The 24361-nt window shown below is 36.7% G+C and overlaps 1 protein-coding gene across 1 annotated transcript in view; it reads right to left on the bottom strand.

The window, feature by feature from the left end:
- Pclo (piccolo presynaptic cytomatrix protein) overlaps positions 1-22490 on the bottom strand; it is a 280740-nt gene extending 258250 nt beyond the window's left edge. Inside the window, 3 exon segments of the mRNA XM_042684701.1 lie at positions 459-1853; positions 14675-16193; positions 22234-22490. Of these exon segments, the coding sequence (XP_042540635.1) occupies positions 459-1853; positions 14675-16193; positions 22234-22490 (3171 nt within the window).
- Between the last annotated feature and the right edge of the window lie 1871 nt (positions 22491-24361).

The following is a 24361-nucleotide window of genomic DNA, read 5'->3' as shown; positions in this document are numbered from 1 at the left end:
GCAGAAATATTAATTTCTTAAAGTTTTGAACATTTTTTAAGAAACAGATTATATTCAGCTGACAAATCTGCAACCACCTTAAGTTCTTTTTAAAAGCAGAATTACAGACCAGAAGGATTAAAGAACATGGGAACAGAATATTACAACTCTAAGTTAGAGTTTCCAAATGAAAACTGAACAGTCCTTCTGAACTACAGGTCTTTAATGCCTGCAGGACTAAAATCATTGTTATTTTAATTTACCAGCTTACTGAATCTTATGTGTATGAAGTTTGTGTGTGATGTATGTGCCCAAGTAGTACAGGGAAAATAAACTCTTAGTAAGAAAATATGCATGAAGTAAATAATAGAAACATCTAAGATACCAATATAATGTTTTCCTCGGTAGAACTCTTTTTGTTCAGTATGTCCCCCTCAAGAATCTGAGAAGAAACTATATGTAGTATATGTATTCCTTACCTCAGTCAAATGAGGAGTAGGGTTAAATCCACAGAGATTGCATACTTGATTCTTGCATTCAGTGCACGTATTGAAGTTAGGGGGATCCTGAGAATCCACATTGAGTTCAGTTTTGCACAGAGGACAGGTTGATTTTGGTTTAATTGTTTTCTCAAGCTTGACAGGAAGGTCAGCCTTTTGAGGCTCCGTGGCTGGAGGTTTGCTATCCTTAACAGCCAGAGGCTTCTTATCAGTTTCTTGTCTTTTCAACATTGGAGCCTGTTCAGCTTTGGGGTCTAACTTTTCAGCTCCAGGAGCTTTCGTTTCCTTTTTTGGAGGCATAACCTTTTCAGAGGCTGGTTGGGCCTGACCTGTGGACTTGGGTGGCCCCTGAGAAGGCGGCGGCTGTGAGGGGGGAGGGGCTTGTTTAGGTGGGGCTGCAGGCCCACCTTGCGAAGGAAGTCCTGGCTGGCCTGCTGTGGAGATTAGGTTTGATGCCTGGCTGAAGATGGATGCTCCAAACCCAAAGAGTTTCCCAGTCACACTTTCTTGAGGAGTTGTAGGCTGTGATTTAGAAGCATCAGTGATACCTCCTAGATTCAGACTGAAACGTCTAGATTGCTCCGGAGGCTTTGGGGGCTGTTGAGAGGCAGGAGTAGTTTGGCCAGTGGTAGATCGTGGCCCAGAGGGCCCAGGTGACCCTTTCGTCATTGGCTTGACATCTGGTTTAGGACTCGTTTTGGTTTGTGCTTTCTTGGGTTCCTCCTTCTTTGGAACTGGATCAACTGGTTTTTGATCTTTACTGTCTAAACTGGGACCACGATGTGAGATAATTTTTGAATCTGATGCAGGTCGAGGTATAGCTTTAGAATCAATTGGGGTGACTTTTTCTCCGGTTGGTGGAAAACTTTGTGAGGGTTTTGTGGATTCTGTTTTAACAGGAGGGGTTTTCTCTTCAGCTTGAGACAGCACTGGGGAGCTGGATATATCAGGTTTTGTTACCACTGATGACAAAGATTCAGTGTCATCTGCAGGTGGTCTTACCATCTGGGGCTGCTTTGGTTTATCATCCACAATGGGGGCCTTGGCCTGCTCAGATGAAGGGACCGAAGTGTCTTTGGGAAGGGTTGGCTTGGGCAAGGCCTCTGCTACAGGAGGCTGCTTGGTGGTAGCTGGAGCAGGACCATGAAGAGTTGGTTGTTTCACTAATGGTGGTGGCTTTTTAGACTCAGGTGCCTTTGCAATATCCTGCTTGGGTGCAGGATCCTTCTTTGGGGAAGCCTGCTGTGGCTGCCCAGATGATTTGCTGGTTGCTGCTGCAGTCTTCGGTTTAGGTTGAGGTGATGATGGAACTGGAGTCAATTCACCTCCCAGAGCTCTTTGCATCTGACAGTTTAAACAGAGCCATTCTTTTATCTAGAAAGAACATAAAACCACCGGTCACTGAGATAACATTACAAATAAAAATAACTCCAAAATATACTTGCTGACATTGGTTCTAGCTATGTCTCTCCATATTCAAAGCATAAAATGCACACCACATTAATTTAACTTAGAGTAAAACAGATAAAATTTAATTGTATAAAAATATAATTAATGAAACTCACAAAAACAAAAGCAATGTACATTAAGGCAAGTAAAATGTACCAACTGAAATACAGTTTCAAGTTTCTTCCAATGTTAATGTTGTTATTCTTTGACTCTTATTTGCTCAATCTGATTGCTCTCAGAAAACTTGTAGAACAAGAGTTTAAACTTACTAGATTTTATTAGTCACTTTATATATTTTCTTTATTCATGGCTCCTCACAGATTTTAGATATACAAGACAGTTTTGAAAACATTACTAATTTCTTAAATTTAGCAAGTCATTACTTTACCCTCTAAGTCAACATACTGAAATGTGTGAAAAACAAAAATCATTAACTATGCTGGGTTAGAAAGAGAACATTTTCTGCAAAGGGAATAAATAAACAATCATCTCCTCCAAATATCATAATTTAATACAGAAAGTATGATGTACTTGCAAATATTATAAATATATTTTAAAATAGCATAAGTAAACAATATACATTTTTGACTGAGAATACATGTGTGTGAAGAAAGCAGGGAAATGTAACTATAAATACACAATGTGTGGGTTGACGCACAATAACTGCTCTTTTTATATTGTACTATTGTGAAAAATACTGAATTTGATGTCATATATTACAGATAATTTAAAAATATTTTAGCATTTATCGTTACATATATTATTCTAAATGATGTTTTCTAACAGAGGATTTTCAATGTTACCAAAATAACTTAGAATGTAAAAAAAAATCTAATTTTCCCTGCCAACAGCAATCCATCCCAATATTTTTTCCCTAAATTCTTTGTGAAGAATATGATATAGGGGAAAAACAAATATATGACACACTGCCATCAGAAAAATTTCCCATAATTCAAAATTATGTAGTGGTGGGTTGCCAAACAATATTTTTAATTTTTCTTTTATTTTTTTCATAGACCTATACAATCAGCTCATATTTATGCTGCCAGAGACTGGAGAAAATGTAATTAAAACATAATTCTTTACAAGTACTATGTTTTTGTATAGAGCATCTATTACATCAAATGTATATCCACAATAATGACTTTAAATTTCAAGCTTCTAGAGTTACTCTCCATACCAATAAATTTTCTTACTCTTTATAGCAAGCAATATAGTCAAAATAGATGCAAAATTTAATCAATATTCACTTCCTTTATTCAAATAGTTAAAGTGTCAATTTTAAAGTTAAAGTGCCCCTGAATAAAGAAAAAAATTGCTATCCTTATGAAGGCTACATTATAGTGAAGAATGAAGAAATATAAAAACATAATTGGAATGATAATGCATAATGCAATTTCAGGCTGTGTGTATGTGTATGTATTTATCTGATAATATGATGATGTATACTTCTTCTTTTCTGCTAATTTCTCTGTGCTTTTTAGATCTCTGAAATTTTTTTGTAGACGCATTTGGCTTTATTAGTAAAAAGCCCGCCTGCAACATGAATGTCAGTGCTTCAGACAATCTGTCATTAGACCCTAACTTCATCCCCCAAATGCCAAAGTGAAGCATTTTGGTAACACATTTAGTATATTATGTACACTGACAACCAGAAACACACTTTATACTGACCTTATAACAAAATAAATTGACTGGTTGTAGTTCAGAAAGGTACATAAATATATCTCCACCTCACAGAGAAAGCTGAGCTAAGTCAATGGAGGCAACAATTATGAATCACTGCCCCTCTACAGAGAGAATACTACATTTGTCTGAACACACTCTTGTTATGAACAGATTTCACATGAGAGACTTCATTCCTTTATGTTCTCCCTTACTGGTAGAACACAAGTTGAAATCATTGTCTATAGCTATCACAATATAAAAAGCTTTTTAATCCTCTTAGGGTTTTTTTTTTTTTTAGAAAGAGCTTCCTTTTCATTTAATTCTACTGGCTGGATCAGTTAAACACAGAAATTTTTTTTTAATCTCAGTACTTAACAACCTAATACTATAAACAGCACCATCCCCAATGCCCTATATAACTCCTCAAAAGAAGACCTTTAGTAATTAAACTATACATTGAAAACATGAAGAAGGTCCACGGCCAGTTCCAGCACTGGTTGTACAACTTCATTATGACCTGCCTTCCACTTTGCTCTTAGCCAGGCCTCTCACAATTAATGTAGGAAGAATATGACAGTAATAGCTCCACTGTCATCTGTGATTCAAATCAGAAATTTTTACCGCATTCTCAATTACTCTCTAAGAAAGGGTGCTGTGCCTGTGACAGGCAGGCAAGTCTCCATTCATTCTCACACATTTCTAAGGCCACTCTTCCTCACTTAGCCCTATGATTCTCAAACATTTTATACTGTCACCAAAAGTAACCCATTTAAAATAACCAACGGAAGTGGCTGATTTAAGATCCCCTATGACCTATGAAATAAAGTCAATGTGTATGAGAAATTCAAAGTATTTATTTCTGCTGTTTCCAGTTCTATATAACCCCCTAAAGAATCAAAGCAATAAATTTGAATCACTTCCTTCTAGTACTTTTTATTGATCCCGGAAGTCTAACTGACCCTGTAGGCATCACAGATGTTCTCAATATTTTTTAGCTGGTTTGAATTACACAAATTAACGGCAGATGCTTAGCTGTGCCCTTCAGGCTACAGTATTTCTGTGTTTACTCTGTCAATCCCTACTGTTTACCCAGTCTGTACAGCACGGTCCTGTCTTCCCTTTTCCGGTTGCATGCCACTCTGCTCAGAATCCAGCCCTTTACCTTTGGCCTCATACAATCTAGTTCCATTTGGAATCAAATTGAAAGAAAAGAGTCACCCATAATTACAATATCTGTCAACCAGAAATATTTTCCTCACTGAGAGACAATGACTACAATGTTTCATTCTGCGCAGATGTATATCTGATATTCTAGCATCATTTCCTCAGAACGTTGCTGCCAGTTACATATGGTAGCCATGTCTGTTGCTCCCCTGATTCTGCATGACTGAGGCATCATTCTGTCACAGAAAGAATCTTTAGTATTTCTCATGCCCTTCTGCTTTCAAAGAAAGTTCATAAACAACTTCCCAGGTCCAGCATCACAAGTTGCACTCGTCCCTGATACTACAGTAAAACCACTCACATGTATCTGATCAATGTTAAGTAAAATGGAATAAATGTACCAGGAGAGCCTACATTTTTATCAGCGAGTCCAAGAATGATGAGCTCCTTTCCAGGCATTATAAGGAAAGAATCTAACTTTACTACACAGCTATTTCAAGCCTCAACTATTCTTGAATTCTGGATAAACATGGGAAATAGCTGCATCACTCTTTTCCTCTCCACAACTATTTCCTTATTACAGATTGTCTATAAATAGAATTTAACAGAAGTAAACATAATTGCTTAATAAGCTACTCTAAGTCAAGAAGATACAAGAAAAGACCAAAGAAAGGAAACATTGATTTTTTTTTTACATAAATAGGAGTAAGAGAAAGGATTTCTGTTCACTTTCACATCACCATACATGCCAATGTAAATCTGCAAGTAATCATTCTAACACACCTCCATGATCAATACAACCATCAAGTTTTTCTTTTTTTTGATCAGCCTTTACTGTGTATCAAAGCAGGAAAATATACTAATGTAATTTCACTTCAAGAATAACTCCTTGAAGGTTTAAATGTGTACACTATATATAGAATTTTAATTACCAGTGTCTCTTTCAAAGAACATATCAATACTAATGATGACCCCAAATTATATTATGATTGTTAAGAATGTATATTCAATAATCAATTATGGGAACCCAAAATGAAAGCATCTTCCATTCAGGATTATCCTTAATTTGTATAGATTCAAAACAGAATAAAAGTCTCTCAAAACTAGAATAAAAAAATATTTCCTTTCCCAACAAACAGAAACCCTTCATAAGATTTATAATGGCAACTCTTCTCGATTGCATGGCAGTTATACTTGAAATAATGTAACACCAAGATTACAAAGTTAAGAATTTATACTTTCTAGTATGCATATTAGCTGTTGAAAAATGTTCTCTAACCATATTATAATAAAATAAAAAATGTTCTCTAATCCTATTATAATAAAACCTGTTGGGTTCTTGTTGCTGACTCATCACAACTACTTTTCTGCCAACTCTAACATCAAGACATTATTCTCACCTTCTCTTACCTAAGCCCTGAGTTTTAGTAAGCTATGGAGTCCTACTTTATCTAAATGTGGCCTTTTTAGCCCATTCAATGCAATCCACATTGAATTTCCCCTTTACACTTAGTGTTTCAACATCACCCAAGACCTGCCATGTCTAAAATAACATTTAGATTCAAACCTATAGGAGGTTAAAATGTTTTCCAATTATTTCATCTTATCTTTAGACATTAAAAAGGACTGACTACCTCTCAGTTTTACTCTTGTTTCTATATTAGATAGTAAGAAACTTTGGCGTATTAAAGATGAATTCTACCAAAGAGATTTTTTTTCCTATTTTGTATCATTATTTAAAATTTTTATTAAGGGGGCTGGGAAGGTGGATCAGTGGTAGAGCGCTTGCCTTGCATGCATGAGGCCCTGGGTTCAATTCCTCAGCACCACATAAGCAAAAAGAAAAAAAGCCGGAAGTGGTGCTGTGGCTCAAGTGGTAGAGCACTAGCTTTGAGCTGAAGAGCTGAGGGACAGCGCCCAGGCCCAGAGTTCAGGCCCCATGACCGGACCCAAAACAAATTATTAAGGAATATGTTGTTTTGAATGTTATGAAAAGATATAATAAGTAAAAAGTTCTAAGAAATCAATATAAGCTGGGCATCAGTGGCTCATACTTGAATCCCAACTATTTGGGATGGTTAAAGTGAAGGATCATGGTTTGATGACAGCCAGGGTAGAAAATATCCAAAGACCTTATCTCAACAATAACCATCAATAAATGAATAGAGTTTGAAGTTTTGTTCAAGTGGTAGAGTATTAGCCTAACAAGCACAAAGCTTTGAGTTCAAATTCCAATGCTGAAAATAAAAGAATAAAAATAATATAATAATAATAATAAAAGAATAAAAAGAAATTCATGGTAAAATTTTAAAATGGATTGTACTTTCTATTCCTCAAGGATCACTCAAACCACATGATCTCCCCCACAGAGGAAAGCACTCCTAAAGCAGTAGTTTGACTATGGATTGGTCGACATGGTTAGCATCCTCAGACATACACACTAATGTATAATTTATTTTGGTTCAAAAATAGTCACTTGCACTCCTCGGTGCTGTGATAATACACACAACAACTTGGTGAAACAATTTTATTTAGAGCAACATGAAGTTGGAAGACACTTGCCAGAGCATTGCAACAAAACCAATATCCTATGTCTTCCAGAAGCCTTATGCTTAGAGTTGAGGAGTTTTATTTCTCTTGATTGGATTCATCTAAATATGGTACAAATTAATGCACAGACAGCTTTGACAGCAAAGAATAAGTAAAAAAAAAAAAAAAACTGGCTAAATAGCATCCCCAGCATATGGTATTTCAAATTCTCAATGTTATTTTGGGCCAAAAACTCTTCAAATCTCACTAAGCAGAATGTTGCTATAATTTGGATCTAGATTATCCCCTAAAGGACCATGTGTTAAAGGCTTGGTCTACAAGCCTTTAAGAGCTGAAGCCTGCTGGAAGTCTCTGGTCACTGGAGATATGTCCTTGAAGAAGATCATGAGACCCTGGCCTCTTTTTTCTGTCTTTTTTATTTTTTGGCATCCCAACCATGAGGCACATGGTTTTCATCTACCATGTTTCTTCCCACCTATTTTTAGAAGTAGAAGTATCTTACTATGGTGGATACTTCAATGCAATGCAATGACTCTTCCCTATCTTTACACCCTCATCCTACCAGATAGAAGTTGAAGAGGTGATTGAAGAATTATGCACCAAGTGTATTAACTATATTTTTCTTACATATACCATCACCCTTTTACCTACAGAAGGTAGGACTGTGCTTAGTAATCACTTTTACTCACTATTCAAAGCTCTGGAATTGAAAAATCATCTATTAATCCTTAAGATTGTATTCTCCAAATCTAAGAGAGTAAGGGATCACCACCAATAATCTCTATGCCTCTCCTGGTATAAGCTAACATTCCTACATTTCATTTTTCTCCAGAAAACTTAGTACCATCTGCCACACCATATGTTTACTTAACTATGATCCTTGCTGGAGTATATACTCTGTAAGAGAAACACTTTAGTCCATGTTGTTCACTCCTACATTCCAAAGTCTAGAACATTCCTGAACCACAGCGGATACTAAGTAGTCAAATAATTCTGCTGTTGTTTTAAAATAGTTCCCTAATCAGGGAATACTCTGAACCTTTGTTTTCCTTAACTGAATCCTTTGTGCTCCAATCAGCCTACTGAAATTTGAGTATGACGAGTATTAAATGTTATAATCTTTCAAAATTTTTTCAGGAATTTTAAGAATTTTTACGTTATGTATTTCTTGAGTAAATCCACTAGACTGTTACATATTTGTTGATTATATGTTTAGTGATTCTGAGATTCTCCTGGGAAGTCAATTAAACAGTTGCTTTCCTAACCCAATGTTAACTACTTTCTATTTTCTTCTCATCTTCCAAAAATTCTTAAGCATACCAACTTATGCTCTAAAGTAATTTTGGACCAAGGATACCTTCATTTTAAAAAAAAAATTACAGTGGGATATTTTGAGAGAGGATAGTACTCCTTTTAAGGAAGATCTTACAATTTGAAATGACAAAAAACAACAACAACAACTCTGTACTAACAACAAGCAACTGAAAAAAAAAAAAAGAATGCCCTTCTTTCTAACAGTTCAATCAATTACTCCACCATGAACAATGTCTTATGGGCTAACTTTCTGCAGAGATTCTAACCTCTTGATATTTGGCATGCATCTCTTTTCTTATTGTCTCTTCTTAACAACTCCCTCTTGCATGCATATATGCATACATACACATACACACACACACACACACACACACACAGATTGCTCTTCTTCCTAGAATTAGAAGCAGCAGAGGTCTATCCACCTAAAAGATTCAGCCACTGTACTCCTGGATGATAATTTTATTTAATAAGATATACATTTTCTGCCAAAAGAATGATCCCTGTATTATGAGTAGAAAGACATGAAAACAAACCAACCTAAATCCATTTCTATTACAAAGATCTCACTCATTATTAACATTTTGAAAGTGACAAATCATTTTATCTCTTAAAGTTTCAGAAGAGCTGGCAGAATTATCAAACAAGTTCAAACTTTAAATCTGTCTGTAAACGTACCTGACCTTTGGCAATAGACTAAAAGAAATAAAGTAAAACAACAAAAACAATAAAATTGATTTTGTCATTCATTAATTTTGTCATTATAACGACAAATACTCATTTTGTGTTAGAAAGTAAACCTAAATGAGGACCTGTATTATAGCAATTAATTCTAGTAATGGACCAACAAAAATTCTACAGGGTGACTTCCTCTTGGTACTGAAAGTCCAGGCTTGGAGCCAACAGATTCTTAAGGTTTATTTGGATCAGTTCATATCTCAACAGCCTCGAGAGAACAGTTAATTAAAGGCCACTCTCTCCACATATATGACTCTATTGTCTAAGATGTTTGTGTATGGCCAAGTAGTAGAAAGGTTGGCAAATTCATAGTGAAAAGAATAAATATACACCAAAAGCTTCTGGCTGAATGGAGCTACCTCTCTAATCCTTCCAGAACTTGTAGTTATCTAAGAGTAAAGATAAACACAAGTAAAATGTCTTAATTCTGATTCCTTGGGCAAAAAAAAAAGGACAACAATTTCTAGGCTTGTCAATAACAGAATATTATTTTACTTTACCCACAGACTACAAACATAACAATAATAGTTGGACACCAGTGGCTCACGTAATTATAACTGCTGAAGCGGCTGAAATCTGAGGATTGAGATTAGAAAGCTACCTTGGGCAAGAAAGTCCATGAAATCCTACTTATCTCCAACCACCAAAAAGCTAGAAATGCAGCTGTGGCTCAAGTGGAAAAGTACTAGCCTTGAGCAAAAAAAAGCTCAGAGACAGTGCTCTGGCACTGAATTCAAGTCCCAGGGCCAATACACACACACACACACACACACACACACACACACACACACACACACACACACACACACACACACACACACTCATAATATAGTTACCTACAAAATAAACATCCAATGGGAAAATAATAAATTCACGTAAATCTAATTATCAAAGAATGTACAGGTTCTAGTCTTACAAGGAAAAATGGTTCATTTATGCAATCTTGATACTTAAGGTCAATTTAGAAGATGAGGAGAGGTTTGTATTTTCATTGATAGCTTTCATTTGGAAATTGTGGTCACTTCATGTATATCTGGAACAAAGTTTTCTAGCTCATCCAGGTCTAACTTCCAAACTCTGACTTCACATGATTCAGGAATTTGAGAAATTAGCCATGTCATGAAAATTAATAGGAAAGATGCTTTTCTGGAGATCAGATTAAAATGTGCTTTTATTTTCCAAAATAAATAAAAGTTAAAGTAAAATATTATGGTTAATATGATTGCCTAAATGTCTTTAGATTGCTGCCTCAGAATTCAACAATTTTTTAGTTTTGTATCTACGCAGGAAACAATGTGCAAGTAAACTTAAAAGCCTAACCTATTTACAATATGAAGTATATCAGTGATGAAAGATACTTTATGTTTAAAATACTTCCTCATACAAAATGTTAATCACTTTTCAAACAACCCAATATATCTAGTATGTTACTATTTTCCCATAGTGCCACAGTGTGTAAGAAACTTGTCCAAAGTCATATACTCAAGATGGTGGATCCTTGCCGGCGCCAGTGGCCCAGGCCTGTAATCCTACCTACTCAGGAGGCTGAGATCAGGACCACGGTTCAAAGCCAGCCCGGGCAGGAAAGTTCCTGAGACTCTTATCTCCAATAAACCACTCAGAAAACCACAAGTGGTGTTGTGGCTCAAGTGGTAGAGCACTAACCTAGAGCACTAGCCTTGAGCTGAAGAGCTCTGGGACAGTGCCCAAGCCCAGAGTTCAAGCCCCATTACCGGTTTAAAAAAAAAAAAAAAGAGGGTGGCTCTTTATAAGCCTTCACCTTCTAGAAATGCAGTGTGCTTTCCAGAAGACAACTCAAATCCCATCTCTCATAGAGATAGCTTCTTCCTTTGACCACAGTGTTTTTTTCTTTTCTTTTTCTTCTTCCCATATAAGTAAACACATTTGGAATCAGAAGATTTAGTTTGGGTTCTACTTGCTAATTTACTATCTGTGTGAGCCCAAGAACTAAAGTAACCATAGCAACCATTTAAACACTAATTTCCTAATTAGTATAATAGAGAAAATTGAATATATGCCATATAACCATTTGAAAGCCTAACTTTGATAAAATAATAAGAAATGGATGATATGACATGTAAATCCTTATATAAGACTAATATATAGGCATAAACGTACATATATATATGCATATACATGCACACACATACTCACACATAGCCTTTCTTATGTACCAGATAGGGATGGCTCTGTATTTCACAAATATTTGATACATTCACAGCGCTCAGTGGTACTTCACAACCTTCACAACCAGAATGATAAAAATTTCAAAAATGATCAACCTATGACTATACTAATCAAGTTATATTTCACAAAGTAGAATTTTCATCTGTACTTACTAAAAGTGAAAGGTAAAAATATGATTTCACCTCTCCAAACCTCATTGCCCATTTCTTTCTCATTGTTCCAGCTAACTTAGATTTATCCCCGCTATCCTAAATACACTGTGCTTTTTTATCTGGAAATCTTGGCTCAAATATTACCATTTGTCATGTCTTTTATCTGTTGGAATAGCACTCACCCTTTATATTCCATCTCAAATGTCACTGTCTCTATAAAAATTCCCATAACCTTATCCACTGGAGATGAGCACTTCCTACTCTCAATTCCTTAATATTTTTCATATCTCTCACTGCTTTTATTATCTGAAAACAAATTATCAGTGCATGTATTGTCTAGTTGAGTATGCTTGATGAATACTAATATCATCAGTCATGTTATAATTGTATTTCAGGTCTATTAAACAAGTAGTAGAAGTTTTTCCATACAAAAGTATGGATGTAATATCTTTCTTTAAATAGTGGGTACAAATAATATATATGGCTGAAATCACTAGCTCCATAGTTTTGCCTTATGAATTGCCATCCAAATATGACAAAGCCAAATATTTGATGATGTTATCTTCTATCATTGGAACTCATTATATTCCTATAAAGATAGTTTATTATGGGCAGAAACATACTTTTACCAAAATTTAAAAAGTTACTTGTATACTTCTAAAAATGCTTTATAATCTGATCTCCATAATTCTAATGCAGCACCTTCTTATCAACTGTACATTTTCAATTATAGAATGGCTTGTTTAAGTATATGAAATAGACAATGTGACTTACTATTAGAAAACCAAAAGATATTTTAGTTTTGAGTTTTAATTCTGTATATTTTACACATGTCATTATAATACCCAAATTAACATAAAAGTTAAAACAACATTAATCAGTCATTACAATAACATGGATTTCATTTATAAAAAGAGTACATAGGGCTGGGAAGGTGGCTCAGTGGTAGAGCAATTGCCTTGCATGCTCAAGGCCCTGGGTTCAATTCCTCAGCACCACATAAGCAAAAAGAAAAAAGCCGGAAGTGGTGCTGTGGCTCAAGTGGTAGAGCGCTAGCCTTGAGCTGAAGAGCTGAGGAACAGTGCCCAGGCCCAGAGTTCAGGCCCCACGACCGGACCCAAAAGAAAAAGAAAATAAAAAAAAAAAAAAAGAGTACATAAACCTCATTTCTCAGGGATATTTAGATCATATAGCCTTCACTGCCTGTGTCAGTTACTTCCTAGATTTTTGCAGATATCATACACAGACACCCCATTACCTGCTGTCCTCTTGGTGGGCTAAACATGACTTCTTATCAACTGTGAGCCAACAGATGTCTTTAAAAGAACAAAAAAAAGTACCCTCATAAACTTTTACATCCTAAATATCTTTATACTTGTTTTACTTATAATTATTCCATGTTCACTATGTAAAAATCTCAACTCCAGAGAATGTCCTAGTTTTTCTATTGTTTTGTGGAAACTTACTTGTTATTGTTACTATTAGTTTTGTTTTCTTTTGGCTCTTTCCTCTAGAATATCCCCAAATATTACTTTATCGCAAGCCTGTAAGTGCTGAGTTCACGTTATCTGAGAACTATTTCTGATCTTTAGTTTTAAATAACTTTGTGCTCCTCCGTGTCAATATAAGTCCTTTTATGATCTGATAGATAAGTAGCTTACCTAGATATTTGTGATCTCCTAGAAGATACATATTAAGGCTCAACCTGCTCTGATGACTTCTTTCTGTGGACTGATTTATGCTGTGATTAATAACTATTAACTAATGGGGAAGCATACTCTCATTGGGTTTATCAGAATCAGCAGCTGAGAAGAGGGATGCACAAATCAAGGATTTATACTCAATTTTATATTAAAACTATATTTAGAATGTTAAAATATTGTCCACTTTCTTTCTCAACACAAATATGATCTGGGTTAAGAGGATCAAAATTTGGTCAATTTAAAAATTAAAGCCACATATATATACACAATGGAATTCTATGCCTCCATCAGAAAGAATGACATTTCCCCATTTGTTAGGAAATGGAAAGGCTTGGAAAAAATTATATTAAGTGAAGTAAGCCAGGCCCAAAGAAACATAAGTCCCATGGTTTCCCTTATTTGCAATATCTAGTATAGGTATGAGTCAAGCGGAAAAAGTCAGATAATGTGATGTTAGGAAAACGAAACCTCAAATATGTATTTTAATGTTTTTGTTTCTTTCATGCATGTGTTTCTAACGCATTTATAAGATTATTTCTTTGTTGCTTTGTATGTCCCTCCCCCACAGTGTAACCCCCGCTTTCACTATATTTGATGTCAGTATAACATGTGGAGGAGATGGGGACAAACAAGTCGTTTAAGGATTCAGGTGGACCTGTTGCAACAATGAGAAGTACAAAATGTCATGTCAAAACCAGCTTTACAATGTCGGTGGGGGGGGGGGGTATGATTGGGTGGGAGGGAGGGGGGAGGCTGGGAAGGGAGGTGAAGGGTAAACAAAGGAGGAGGCTGCAATGCTTGGTAAGAAATGTATGCATTATCCTGCCCATGTAATTGTAACCCCTCTGTACAGTATGTTCTCAAATAAAATAAAATAAAATTAAAAAAAAAAAATTAAAGCCACATCATGTTATGGCAAGTAACAAGTAATGCTGAGCTAACAAAAAGAATGAAATGAGCAGGAACTGAGTAACTTTTAACCAATTCAGGCTTGTTTTATGCAAAATTTTCAGAAACTGACAGTATTTGGGACTTATTACTGAAGAAAATATAAAAACATTTACAGCTGATACAAAAAAGGAAGGATGCAGAGAAGGAAAGAAGGAAGAAAGGAAAGAAGGGAAGGCAAAGAGGAGGGTTAATGGAGGAAAGAAGGAACTAAAAAAGGATTATCCTGTGATAACTTAAGCACCATGTACGGAAGGTGATGATGTGCTTTAGGAACATGGACTAAGTAAATTAATGCACTCACCTCAGTTAAATGAGGATTGGGGTTAAAGCCACAGAAACTACAGACAGTGGTTTGACACTCAGTGCATGTGTTAAAATTGGCCTTTTCTGGAACATGCAACAGAAGTTCAGTGGTATTGCAAAGAGGACAGATGGTTTTAGAGAGGCTTTGTACTGGAGTCTGTGCCACAGATGGAGAAGTCGTTGGTAGTTGTGGAGGTTTCCCAGTTACCATTTGGCTTGCTGGTTTTGTCGATTGTTGAGCAGAGGGCTTGGCTGGACCAGGTGGTTGATCAATGGGCTTTGCCAGTTCAGGTTGTTGAGGTGGGAGCTTTGCCGGTGCAGGCTGTTGAGGGGGGAGCTTTGCTGGACCAGGCTGTTGCGGTAGAGGCTTTGCTGGGCTACCCTGTTGAGTGGAAGGCTTTGCTGGGCCTGGCTGCTGAGTAGAAGGCTTTGCTGGACCTGGATGTTGAGTAGGTTTTACTGGGCCAGACTGTTGAACTTGGGGTTTTCCTAGGCCTGGCTGTGGAGCTGAAGACTTCATTGGTGCAGGTTGCTGAGGAGGAGTCTTTGTGGGCCCAGACAACTTAGCTGGAGACTGTTGAGCTGGCATTTTTGGTGTCGCCAGTTGCTGGGCTGGGGACTTTGCTGGCCCTGACTGCTGAACTGGAGTCTTTCCAAGCCCTGGAGTATGAACTATAGATTTTGGTCCAGGTTGCTGAGATGACTCAGCCTGCTGAGTTGGCTTTATGGTTCCCTGTGGCTGGACTGGGGGTTTCACTGCCTGTTGAACTGGGGGCTTCGCTAGCCCTGGCTTTGCAGGTGCAGGCTGTGGTTTATCAGATCCAGCAGTAGGTTTTCCAAGGGTGGCTTGCTGAGTGGATGGTTTGGCTGGGCTTTGCTGTGAGGGTTTACCTGATTCTCCCCTTGTAGTATCTGACTGTTTAGTCTGAGGCATGGTCGAATCCTGTTGAAGTGGAAATTTTGCCTGGTCTGACTGAGAAAGCTGGGGAGGCCCCTGGATAGGTTTTCCTGTAGCAGCAGGTTGTGATTTAATTTTTTCTGGTGGTTGAGAAGATACTGATTTGGGAGAGGCATCCTGCGGAACCGAGTCCCTAACAAGACCTTGCTGCTTAGTATGTGGCTTGGGCGATTGTTGTGTTGGAGGTTTTGTGACCCCTTCAGGTTTTCCTTGCTCCTTCTGAGCTACTTTCGGCTTCTTGGTTTCTTCCTGGAATGCCTCAGAGTCTGATATCAAATCAAAAGGGTTGAATTTATTTACAACAGAGGAGACAGCACTTAAAGGGTTAACCTCTGAGAAGAAACCAGGCATCATACTAGACTTGTGCTCTTCCTTCAGATCAGTTCTGGACTTTGATTCTCTCAGGCTAATAGTGGAAGGACTCCTTCCAGGCAATTTCTGGTCTGACCTGAAAGTGTCTGTAGTTCTACTTTTACTGAGACCAGGCTGAGCTGGACGCCCAGGATCTGGTGGTTTTCCTGGTTGCTTTGGAGAGCGACTGCTATCCAACTCTTGTTTCCTGGAAGAGAAAAGGAAAAGTGAAAATGGTGTAAGTGACTTCAAATCTAGTATATTACAAACTACTGCTTTCTTACATCCTCAAAATTATGAATGCACAAGAGTATGCAGAAAGAATTTTAATGCTTTTGTTACTTTTATAAGTAAAAATTTTCAAGAAGGAAGTAATGAAAATAAAAATTAATATAGTTAAAATGCAATAAAAGTAATGTAAATATACTAAATAAAATACTTAAAACCCAACTGAATATAAATTAAGGTTAAAGCCTTAATGAGTCAACATAATAACATATTGCAGTACATATGTGATCGCCAGTATATTTATTGCAATTAAAACTTATGTTCAAAGAAAATCTCCTAAATACCAGTAGCAGCAAGAAATAAATTATTCAGACTGCTGCAATTCCTTTTTACTTAATTTTGAGAATTTATATTAGTTACCTAAAGTACACAATGTGACATGAAAGAAGCTTTCAGTAATAGAGGTTACATGATACCTTCCTAGGGATGCTAGGGAAATTGGTAATACTCAATTATCCTCTATTCTCTTAGAAAAGCAATATCCATCAAATACTATCCTGAGTGGACTTTGCAGAATAAAGGTTTCTACTTTCTCAACTTAAAACATTCTTGAGAAATAAAATGAATCTTTCTTATGCAAGGCCAATATTATTTCTAAAAGCTAACTCAAAATCTGATATCTCTATGCAAAGTAAGAACAGATTCACCTAGAGTTATAGCCTGATATCTAAACAGCCAGTGTGACCCCATCTTTGAAAAGTACCATTACTGTCCTTAGATGAAGAATATATATCCAAAAGTCTAATTCAAGCAGTTCTACATCATTTCTTAATGCCATTAATATATTATCAGCAATCATATTGTTACTGATACTAATATAAATATGTGACAGGCAACAAATATGAAGCATTTCTCTTAATTCAGACAAATATACTAGATACTTTTTATTATCACCATGGAAGAAATCAAGTAAGTATTCTGTTGATTCATATTATATCATAATTTTGGAAAAAGGATGTTTCCTTTTAAAATAAAGATAAGTAAATAATAGCTCAGTAGCACATATGAGATTACCACAATATAGTTCTAATGTATTAATTCAGTATTTACATATTAAAGTGTCTGACAACAGATTTTAATTTCTTTTTTTTTTTCTCCTGTCAGTTGTCGGGCTTGAATTCAGAGCCTGGGCATTACCCGTAAGCTTTTCAGCTCAAGGCTAGCACTTTATCACTTTCAGCCATGGCTCTACTTCCAGTTTTCTGGTGGTTAATTGGAAATGAGTCTCATGGACTTTCCTGACTGGGTTAGCTTTGAACCAGGATCATCAGATCTCAGCTTCCTGAATAGCTAGGGTTGCAGGCATGAGCCACTAGTGCCCAGCTTTTCTTTTTTCTTTTTTTTTTTTAAAGTTTCTGACACTATATACTATGAATCAACATTCTCAGAGCTACTCAAATGATGTAGAAAATTGAGCACAGATCACAGCCTAAAACATAATAAAAATTAGAAGAGAAGCATTATTTATAATTAGCGAAGACTAGGAAAGAAACTAATATATAACTGATAATGTGTGAATGAAATAATATTCTGATTTTTTAAAAATAAATAGAGATAAAGGGCTCAAGCTCACTGGTAAAGCATTGGCTTAGTCTATTCAAGCCTCAACACCACCAAAACAAAACAACTACAAAAACAAACAAACCAGAATACAGAATTCTGAGTTTGAGTTTCCTCTTGGAAAAAGGTTACAAAGTGTAAATATTTAACTATATCTCTGAGGTGTCAGAGAGACAGGGAAGTAAAATGATTTCTCTAGTTAATTCTAAGACTTCTGATTTTAAAATACATAGCACATATTTCCCTCTGGGAAAAAATAATTCCGAATTATTTTTGTGGACTCGCTATGTAGTATATTCCATAGCAAAGTAGTAGAGCCACAATAAAAGTAGGTTATATTCAAACAGGTTCATAATTCTCATGCTGACACTATTCCAAGAATATTCTACATTGTTAATATATTGTTAATATAATTGTTAATATGTTAATATAATTTTTCCCTTGACAAATTATTAGAGCTATGATTCTAACTTCCATATAATTACTTAGGCAATTTACTGAATTTGTTCCCTCTTCAGTATCTTTGAAACTTATCTTTAAATGGAAATTCAAACAAATCTATTCTTAGTTTGCCTTTCATGAAAATATTTATATTAACCAGTCTGTAAAATAGTTTTACTTAACCCAACATATGTGCAAAACAAAAAAATAAACTTTATAAATGACAAATATTCTTGCCAATAGTAAACATCATAATCAAAAGCAATCAGTTTGCACTGCACATTATAATAGCATGTATTTTCCATAAATAATATGTTTTATTATATTAGAGAACCTCCTTGTTAGAAAAGACTTCTGGTACCACAAAAGACTTCCACACAATTTAAACTTAACTGCTAAAATTATGTAAATAAAATTAAAACACGAGAGATCTAAGGGTGAGAATTAGAAAGAAAAGCATTTAGTGAATAGATCAGCTTTAAGACTAAGGAAGTGTCAAGGTGCCTTAGTTAACTGTGGTCTTCTGAGTTATATTTTGCATAACCGTGATTACGTTACAAAGAAAAATCACTAAACTGCAATCTATGTTTTAAATTCACTGGTCTTGAACTCCTATTTTCTTACCAATCTATGTCTCATACACTAATCTTTGAACTCTTGCCTACTTTCATCCCTACAATTAAACCTGCCAAGTAGGATATATTTGACGAATTAATTTAAAAAATGGGTGCTTCACATTGAACAATGAATGAACCTATCAGGTTTTTGCTATACACACTAGATTAATGTTTCCTAATTCTTCTTGCTTCAAGTTCTTCTACAGGTCTTCTAAGATACTACCATATAGATTTTAGCAGTGGGTCTTTGTGGATGGTTATTAAGTAGGCAAGACCCAAAGGAATACTGAATTCTTACAACATGTTCTATAAAGTATCCTATCAGAAAGGTTATGCTTTAACCATTTACATATGTTACATCTAAGGCTGTCAGTAGATTTAACAGAAGAAACACAATTACACTTTGCTGGATCTACAATAAACTAACAATCTAGGAGTTTTGTACCTTGTCTCTTACTTCTAGCTTGCATGTTTAATACAATCACCGTTTTCATTTTACTATTGCTAATCCCAGATTAGATTTTTCCTTCATAAAGCTGTAGGAAAAAATCTCTGAGATAAAATGAAACAATTAGATATGCAGGTTTAGAAATGCAAAAGCAGCTGCAAAGATAAAATATTTTAAATGTAACATCATAGTCACTGATACTTAATTTGACAGTGCTGAGTCATAAAATCCTACATTTTAGAAATATAATTAACTAGCAATAGCTACTCATTTTTATACTAAAGAAGATAGACATGAAGAGTCAGGTGATTAATTCAAAGTCATGAAAATAGTTACCCTGAGAATTATGTCATTCTAACTCCTATTCAGGCGTGGAATAGAACTGGGAGTGTTCCAATCCATCACACTAATTTAGCCACAAATAAATAAATAAATGTATATATGCACATATATCACATATTACTGATAATTCAACACATAACTTTCCATATTTATTACTAACAGTTATCTATGGTTGATATAGATATTTGTATTGATAAGATTACTTTAAATTAAATATTAAAGTATCACCTTTGATTTTTAATTGATCCTTATTAATGACTCTTTAAGACAAGTAAAACAGTTATTACTTGCCTTACCAACAAGGAAAAAAAAGCATATATTGGTTTAGAACTTCATATTAATTTACCATAAATCAGCTAAAATCATTAAGAATCTATTTCTTTGAACTGCCAATCCTTATCTCTTTAAAGCAAAATATAAAACCTACCAAGTCCAAGTTACATCTCTTAAACACTTTAAACACCAAATACTTCTTAAGTATATGTACATATATTAAATTAGCTTGATATATACATATGTGAATATACATGAACTAACATCTGAAAAGTCTATATAATAAATGTTTCTTTGTTATCATATATTGGGATAACTTTTTTAAGTTATGTTCCTTTAACAGAAATCTTTCAGTAAAACACAAATGTGTTAAAAAAAAATCAGAAGCTTTGTTTTGACTATTTGGAAAGAGCCTGGTTTAGGCTATAAATAAATTACCAATAAAACCTCCACCATAACAAATTATGAATGGAGAGCTTTGAAGGTATATTATCTTATACAAATTCTACATAAAGCCAACAGTATAACAGGCTGAAATAGCTTTCATAGCCCTTTGGATAGAATTTAAGAACCTAAAACAAAGATCACACATTTCTTGCTATCTGTAACAACTATTTTAGACCTGTTGCATGTTCCTCTTTGAAAAAATTATAGGAAGTCTGGCATTCATATTTTTAAATCCTAATAAACACTGTACCTTGCTACTACTCTAAAATATTCTACTAAAAGAAGTTGTTTCCCATGTCAAGTTTTTATCAAGTGGAAAAAAATAGCATGTTGTAAAATATACTAGTTATACAGTAATGGACGATATAGGCTTTAACATCAGGAAATAGACCCAATATAAGCTTTAAAACAGTGGATAATATAGCTAATATAAAGGGATTAAACTTTTACAAAGTGTGGTCTTTTTTTCTTTCGAGATAAATAAGGTTTTTACCTGACAGATTTTTAACATGTAAAATATCATGTAAACATATTCGGTATCCATAAAAATGTAATATATTATATATTACATATATTTCAATATTACAGTATCTGACAAGATATGTACTTGCCCATTTGCATCTAAATTTAAAATATCTTTATTTCAGCAAGTAGAGAACTTTGTCCTTATATATGCAGGTTTTTCACATTATCAATATATCAAATAAAAACTGTAGATTTCCTTCCAGTAGTCAAACCGAAGAGGTTTCAGGACCATGGAAAGAGAATTTGCTCTGCCGAAGGGTATAAAGGGTAACTTGTTTACAGTAATAAAAGGCAAAGAAAGCAAAATGATTATACCCTCCTAGGGCTCTAACTGAAAAACAAATGATTTATTGGGAAGTAGGAAAATGAAAAGTTAGAGAGGAAATTAATGTGTTAATATGCAGATTAGCTTTTATAATTGCCGTTGCACGTTGTCATCCGTTTTTCTTTTAAAATTCTGTACTGAAAGCAAATATTAAGGTAATACAAACTCACAAGTTCTCCCATCTACTGAAAGTCACTTTTGCATAAAAAAGAGCAATGTTTTTTTAAATAGCATATGCTAATTCAGAAATACAAGCACAGCACCTGCTCTGCTGTGACCAAACCATCTGTTTAATGTCACAACATATTTTAAGGTCTCTAACTAAGGTGGATTCCTTCAATGTCTTTTACCTAAACAGCTTACTGTTCTCCTTTGGGGATGAGGCGGTGAGAAAAGGCACAACTCACTTCCAGGTGGATTAAAGGCATTGTAACCGGAATATTTAGACATCATCAACAGAGCAAAAGACCCAGCACTGCTATAAAGGAGATTTAAGCAGAAACAGGTAAACACCCAAACCCAGCTCTATCCATTTCCCAACACGTCTGGGTTGTATTAATGGAAGGTTTCCAGATTAGTAAAACACTGGGGGGCGTCTCTCCACACCATCCTTGAGGGGAAAAGGTTTCAAAAGGCCAAAAAGAAAAAAAAAAAAAAAAAAAAAGAAAGAAAGAAAAAAAATCACAACCTGAAAAAAAAAGAAAAATAAAAATCACAGTTGCAGGAACGCCACCCCTCTGACTATCCACCAGCAGCTCTACACTGCACCGGGTCTCTCTGATTTCTTCCTTTCTTTTTTTCTTTTTTTTTTTTTTTAAAGAAATTCTACCCATTCAAGGCTCCCGACCGTTCTGGCCACCCCATCCGCGAAAATACAATCGACCGGGGAGGGCGACATATGTGTGCCGCCGTTCGGGCACACATGTGCGCGGCAGCGGAGCTGCACATATATGCCTGGACAGAGACATCATGCGGTGCGTGCCTGGGCATGGAAGGCGACTCCGCAGCGGCCGGGGGGCCGCCTCCCCTGGGCAGCCCCTGCGCCCTTGACATGACAGCGGCGATCTGCCTCCGCTCCTCCTCGCTCAGCTGGCTCAGGTCCGCCTGCATGCCCGCCGGGATCGCGGCGTGCGAGGGGCTCCCGGGGCCGCCCGCCCCTCCTCCGGCCGCCGCCGCCGCCGCCGCCGCCGCCAGTCCTTCGGGGAGCCCTTCCCCTTCCAAGCTCGCCTCGTTGCCCATGGCTCAGGCTCAGGCTCCGGGCCGCCGCCGCCGCCTCGAGCTGCTGCGTCCGGGTGGAGAAGCCCGCGGCCGGCCGGCCCCGTGGAGCTGCGGGAGCCCCGGTCCGCCCCGGGGCGTGCACCGGACCCCGCCGCCCCCCAGATCGCCGGGTGGGCAGGGGATTAGTCCCGTTCCCAGGTGACGCCCGTGGCTGCTGTCTCCTCCATGTTGGACAGCGCCAGGCAACCTTTGCAGGAGATGCGTCCCCTCCCGGACGCCGCCTCAACGTCCCCGAAGCCTGGAGAAGCCGATCTGAGCGCTGCCAGCCGGGCGCCGTCCGCCCCTCCCACCGCGCCCCGCCCCTCCGCCCGCGCCCTCCGTGCGCGCAGGCGCCACGCCGAACAGGTGATGCTCGCGTGCCACGCCCACCCCACTCTGCGTCGCTGGTAGCTTTCTGCACTCTCTGCAGTGATTTAAAGGAGCCCGGCGAGAGCAGCCCTGGGAAGCGGGGCGAGCGAGCTGACGTTTCTTTCAGGCATATTTCAAGATACCTCAACTTGAGTTTTAGCGGGCTACATAAGAGGGATGAGGAGGAAAGCAAGCATGGGGGGAGGTGTCTTCCCAGCTTTGGCTCTTGGGATTTGTAGTTTCCTTTTATTATTATTGTTATTATTACCTGAATTTTAAATTTAATTCTATATTATTGTAAAGGTGTTGTAGTTACATAAGTAAGGTATTGATAGCATTTCTTTTCGAACATTGCTACCTCCCTCGTTTTCTCCCACTTTCCCCTCCCTCCGACTCCCCTCCTGTCCAAGTTGTAAAGTTCGTTTCCAACATAGTGTCGTGTGAGTATTACTGTTGCTTTGAGTCACCCTTTGGCTTTTGTCTCACCATTTTGTGATGGGAGGGAAGGAATAAAGGGAGGGAGTTGAAAGATCCTAGGAAAGGTTCCAGGAAACTAGCAATTAAACATAATACCTGTTCATATATTTGAGGAACATTTCCCAACAGGGGCTTAGAATGACATTTATCATTGAGAACTTTCCCAGAACAATTAGATATTTGATATTATACAATACTGACAAACAGGTAAGGGTTTTGAATGCTCATAGCTTATGCTGCTACCTGAACAGACTACACAAAAGGATTATGGCAAAGTTTGCACGAGGGGAACTATAGTATAATCTAGATTGCTAAATAGTAAATGTTTTAGTAATGTGAGGCGTTGAAGAAATAATTTCAAGCTGCTCCATTTTTCAAAATAAATTACAACTGTGGAGAGAAAAGCTTAAAATAAAATTAGCATGAATCAGATAGACAGTGTATTAGCAGAAATATAAAAGCTACATTTTCAAGACTCTCCTTTCCTTTCTCTGCACACACTTCTGCTGTTTCTTTTCTTAGACGACGACTGACCCAAGTTAGCATAGGCCTACAGATTCCATGCTAACTGTATTACCTATTTTTTCTCACAGTATGGATTTAATATTTCAATGCTTGAGGTTAAAGGGAATCAATCAAAGTCTAACAACCGGAAACAAACAGAAATGAGTGAGTTCCTCAAGAAGTAAGTTTCCAAGTCTTTGAAATAATTATCATGTCCAAAATGTTTTCCATTTGTATTAACACTAAAAAAATGCCACAGCTATAACAATTCATGACTACATGTGCTCATGTTCCAGATGGCTACTCATCAGATGAAGTTGCATGAACTTTAATTCTCTGATAGCATATTAGAATATGAATTCCCACTGCAGGAGTCATTCACTGAAATAGCACAGTGAATGTGCTCATGTCATACAATCTAAACAGTTTAGGCAACCCAACTTTCAAAGGCCATTGGAAGGCAAATACAATATACTCATAGGTCTTAGAAATGAGTTTGCTTC

Source organism: Dipodomys spectabilis, unplaced genomic scaffold (assembly GCF_019054845.1).
Source record: "Dipodomys spectabilis isolate Male_0828 unplaced genomic scaffold, ASM1905484v1 ptg000089l, whole genome shotgun sequence".
Taxonomy (NCBI): Eukaryota; Metazoa; Chordata; class Mammalia; order Rodentia; family Heteromyidae; genus Dipodomys; species Dipodomys spectabilis.
This window is presented reverse-complemented; position numbering and strand designations above follow the sequence as displayed.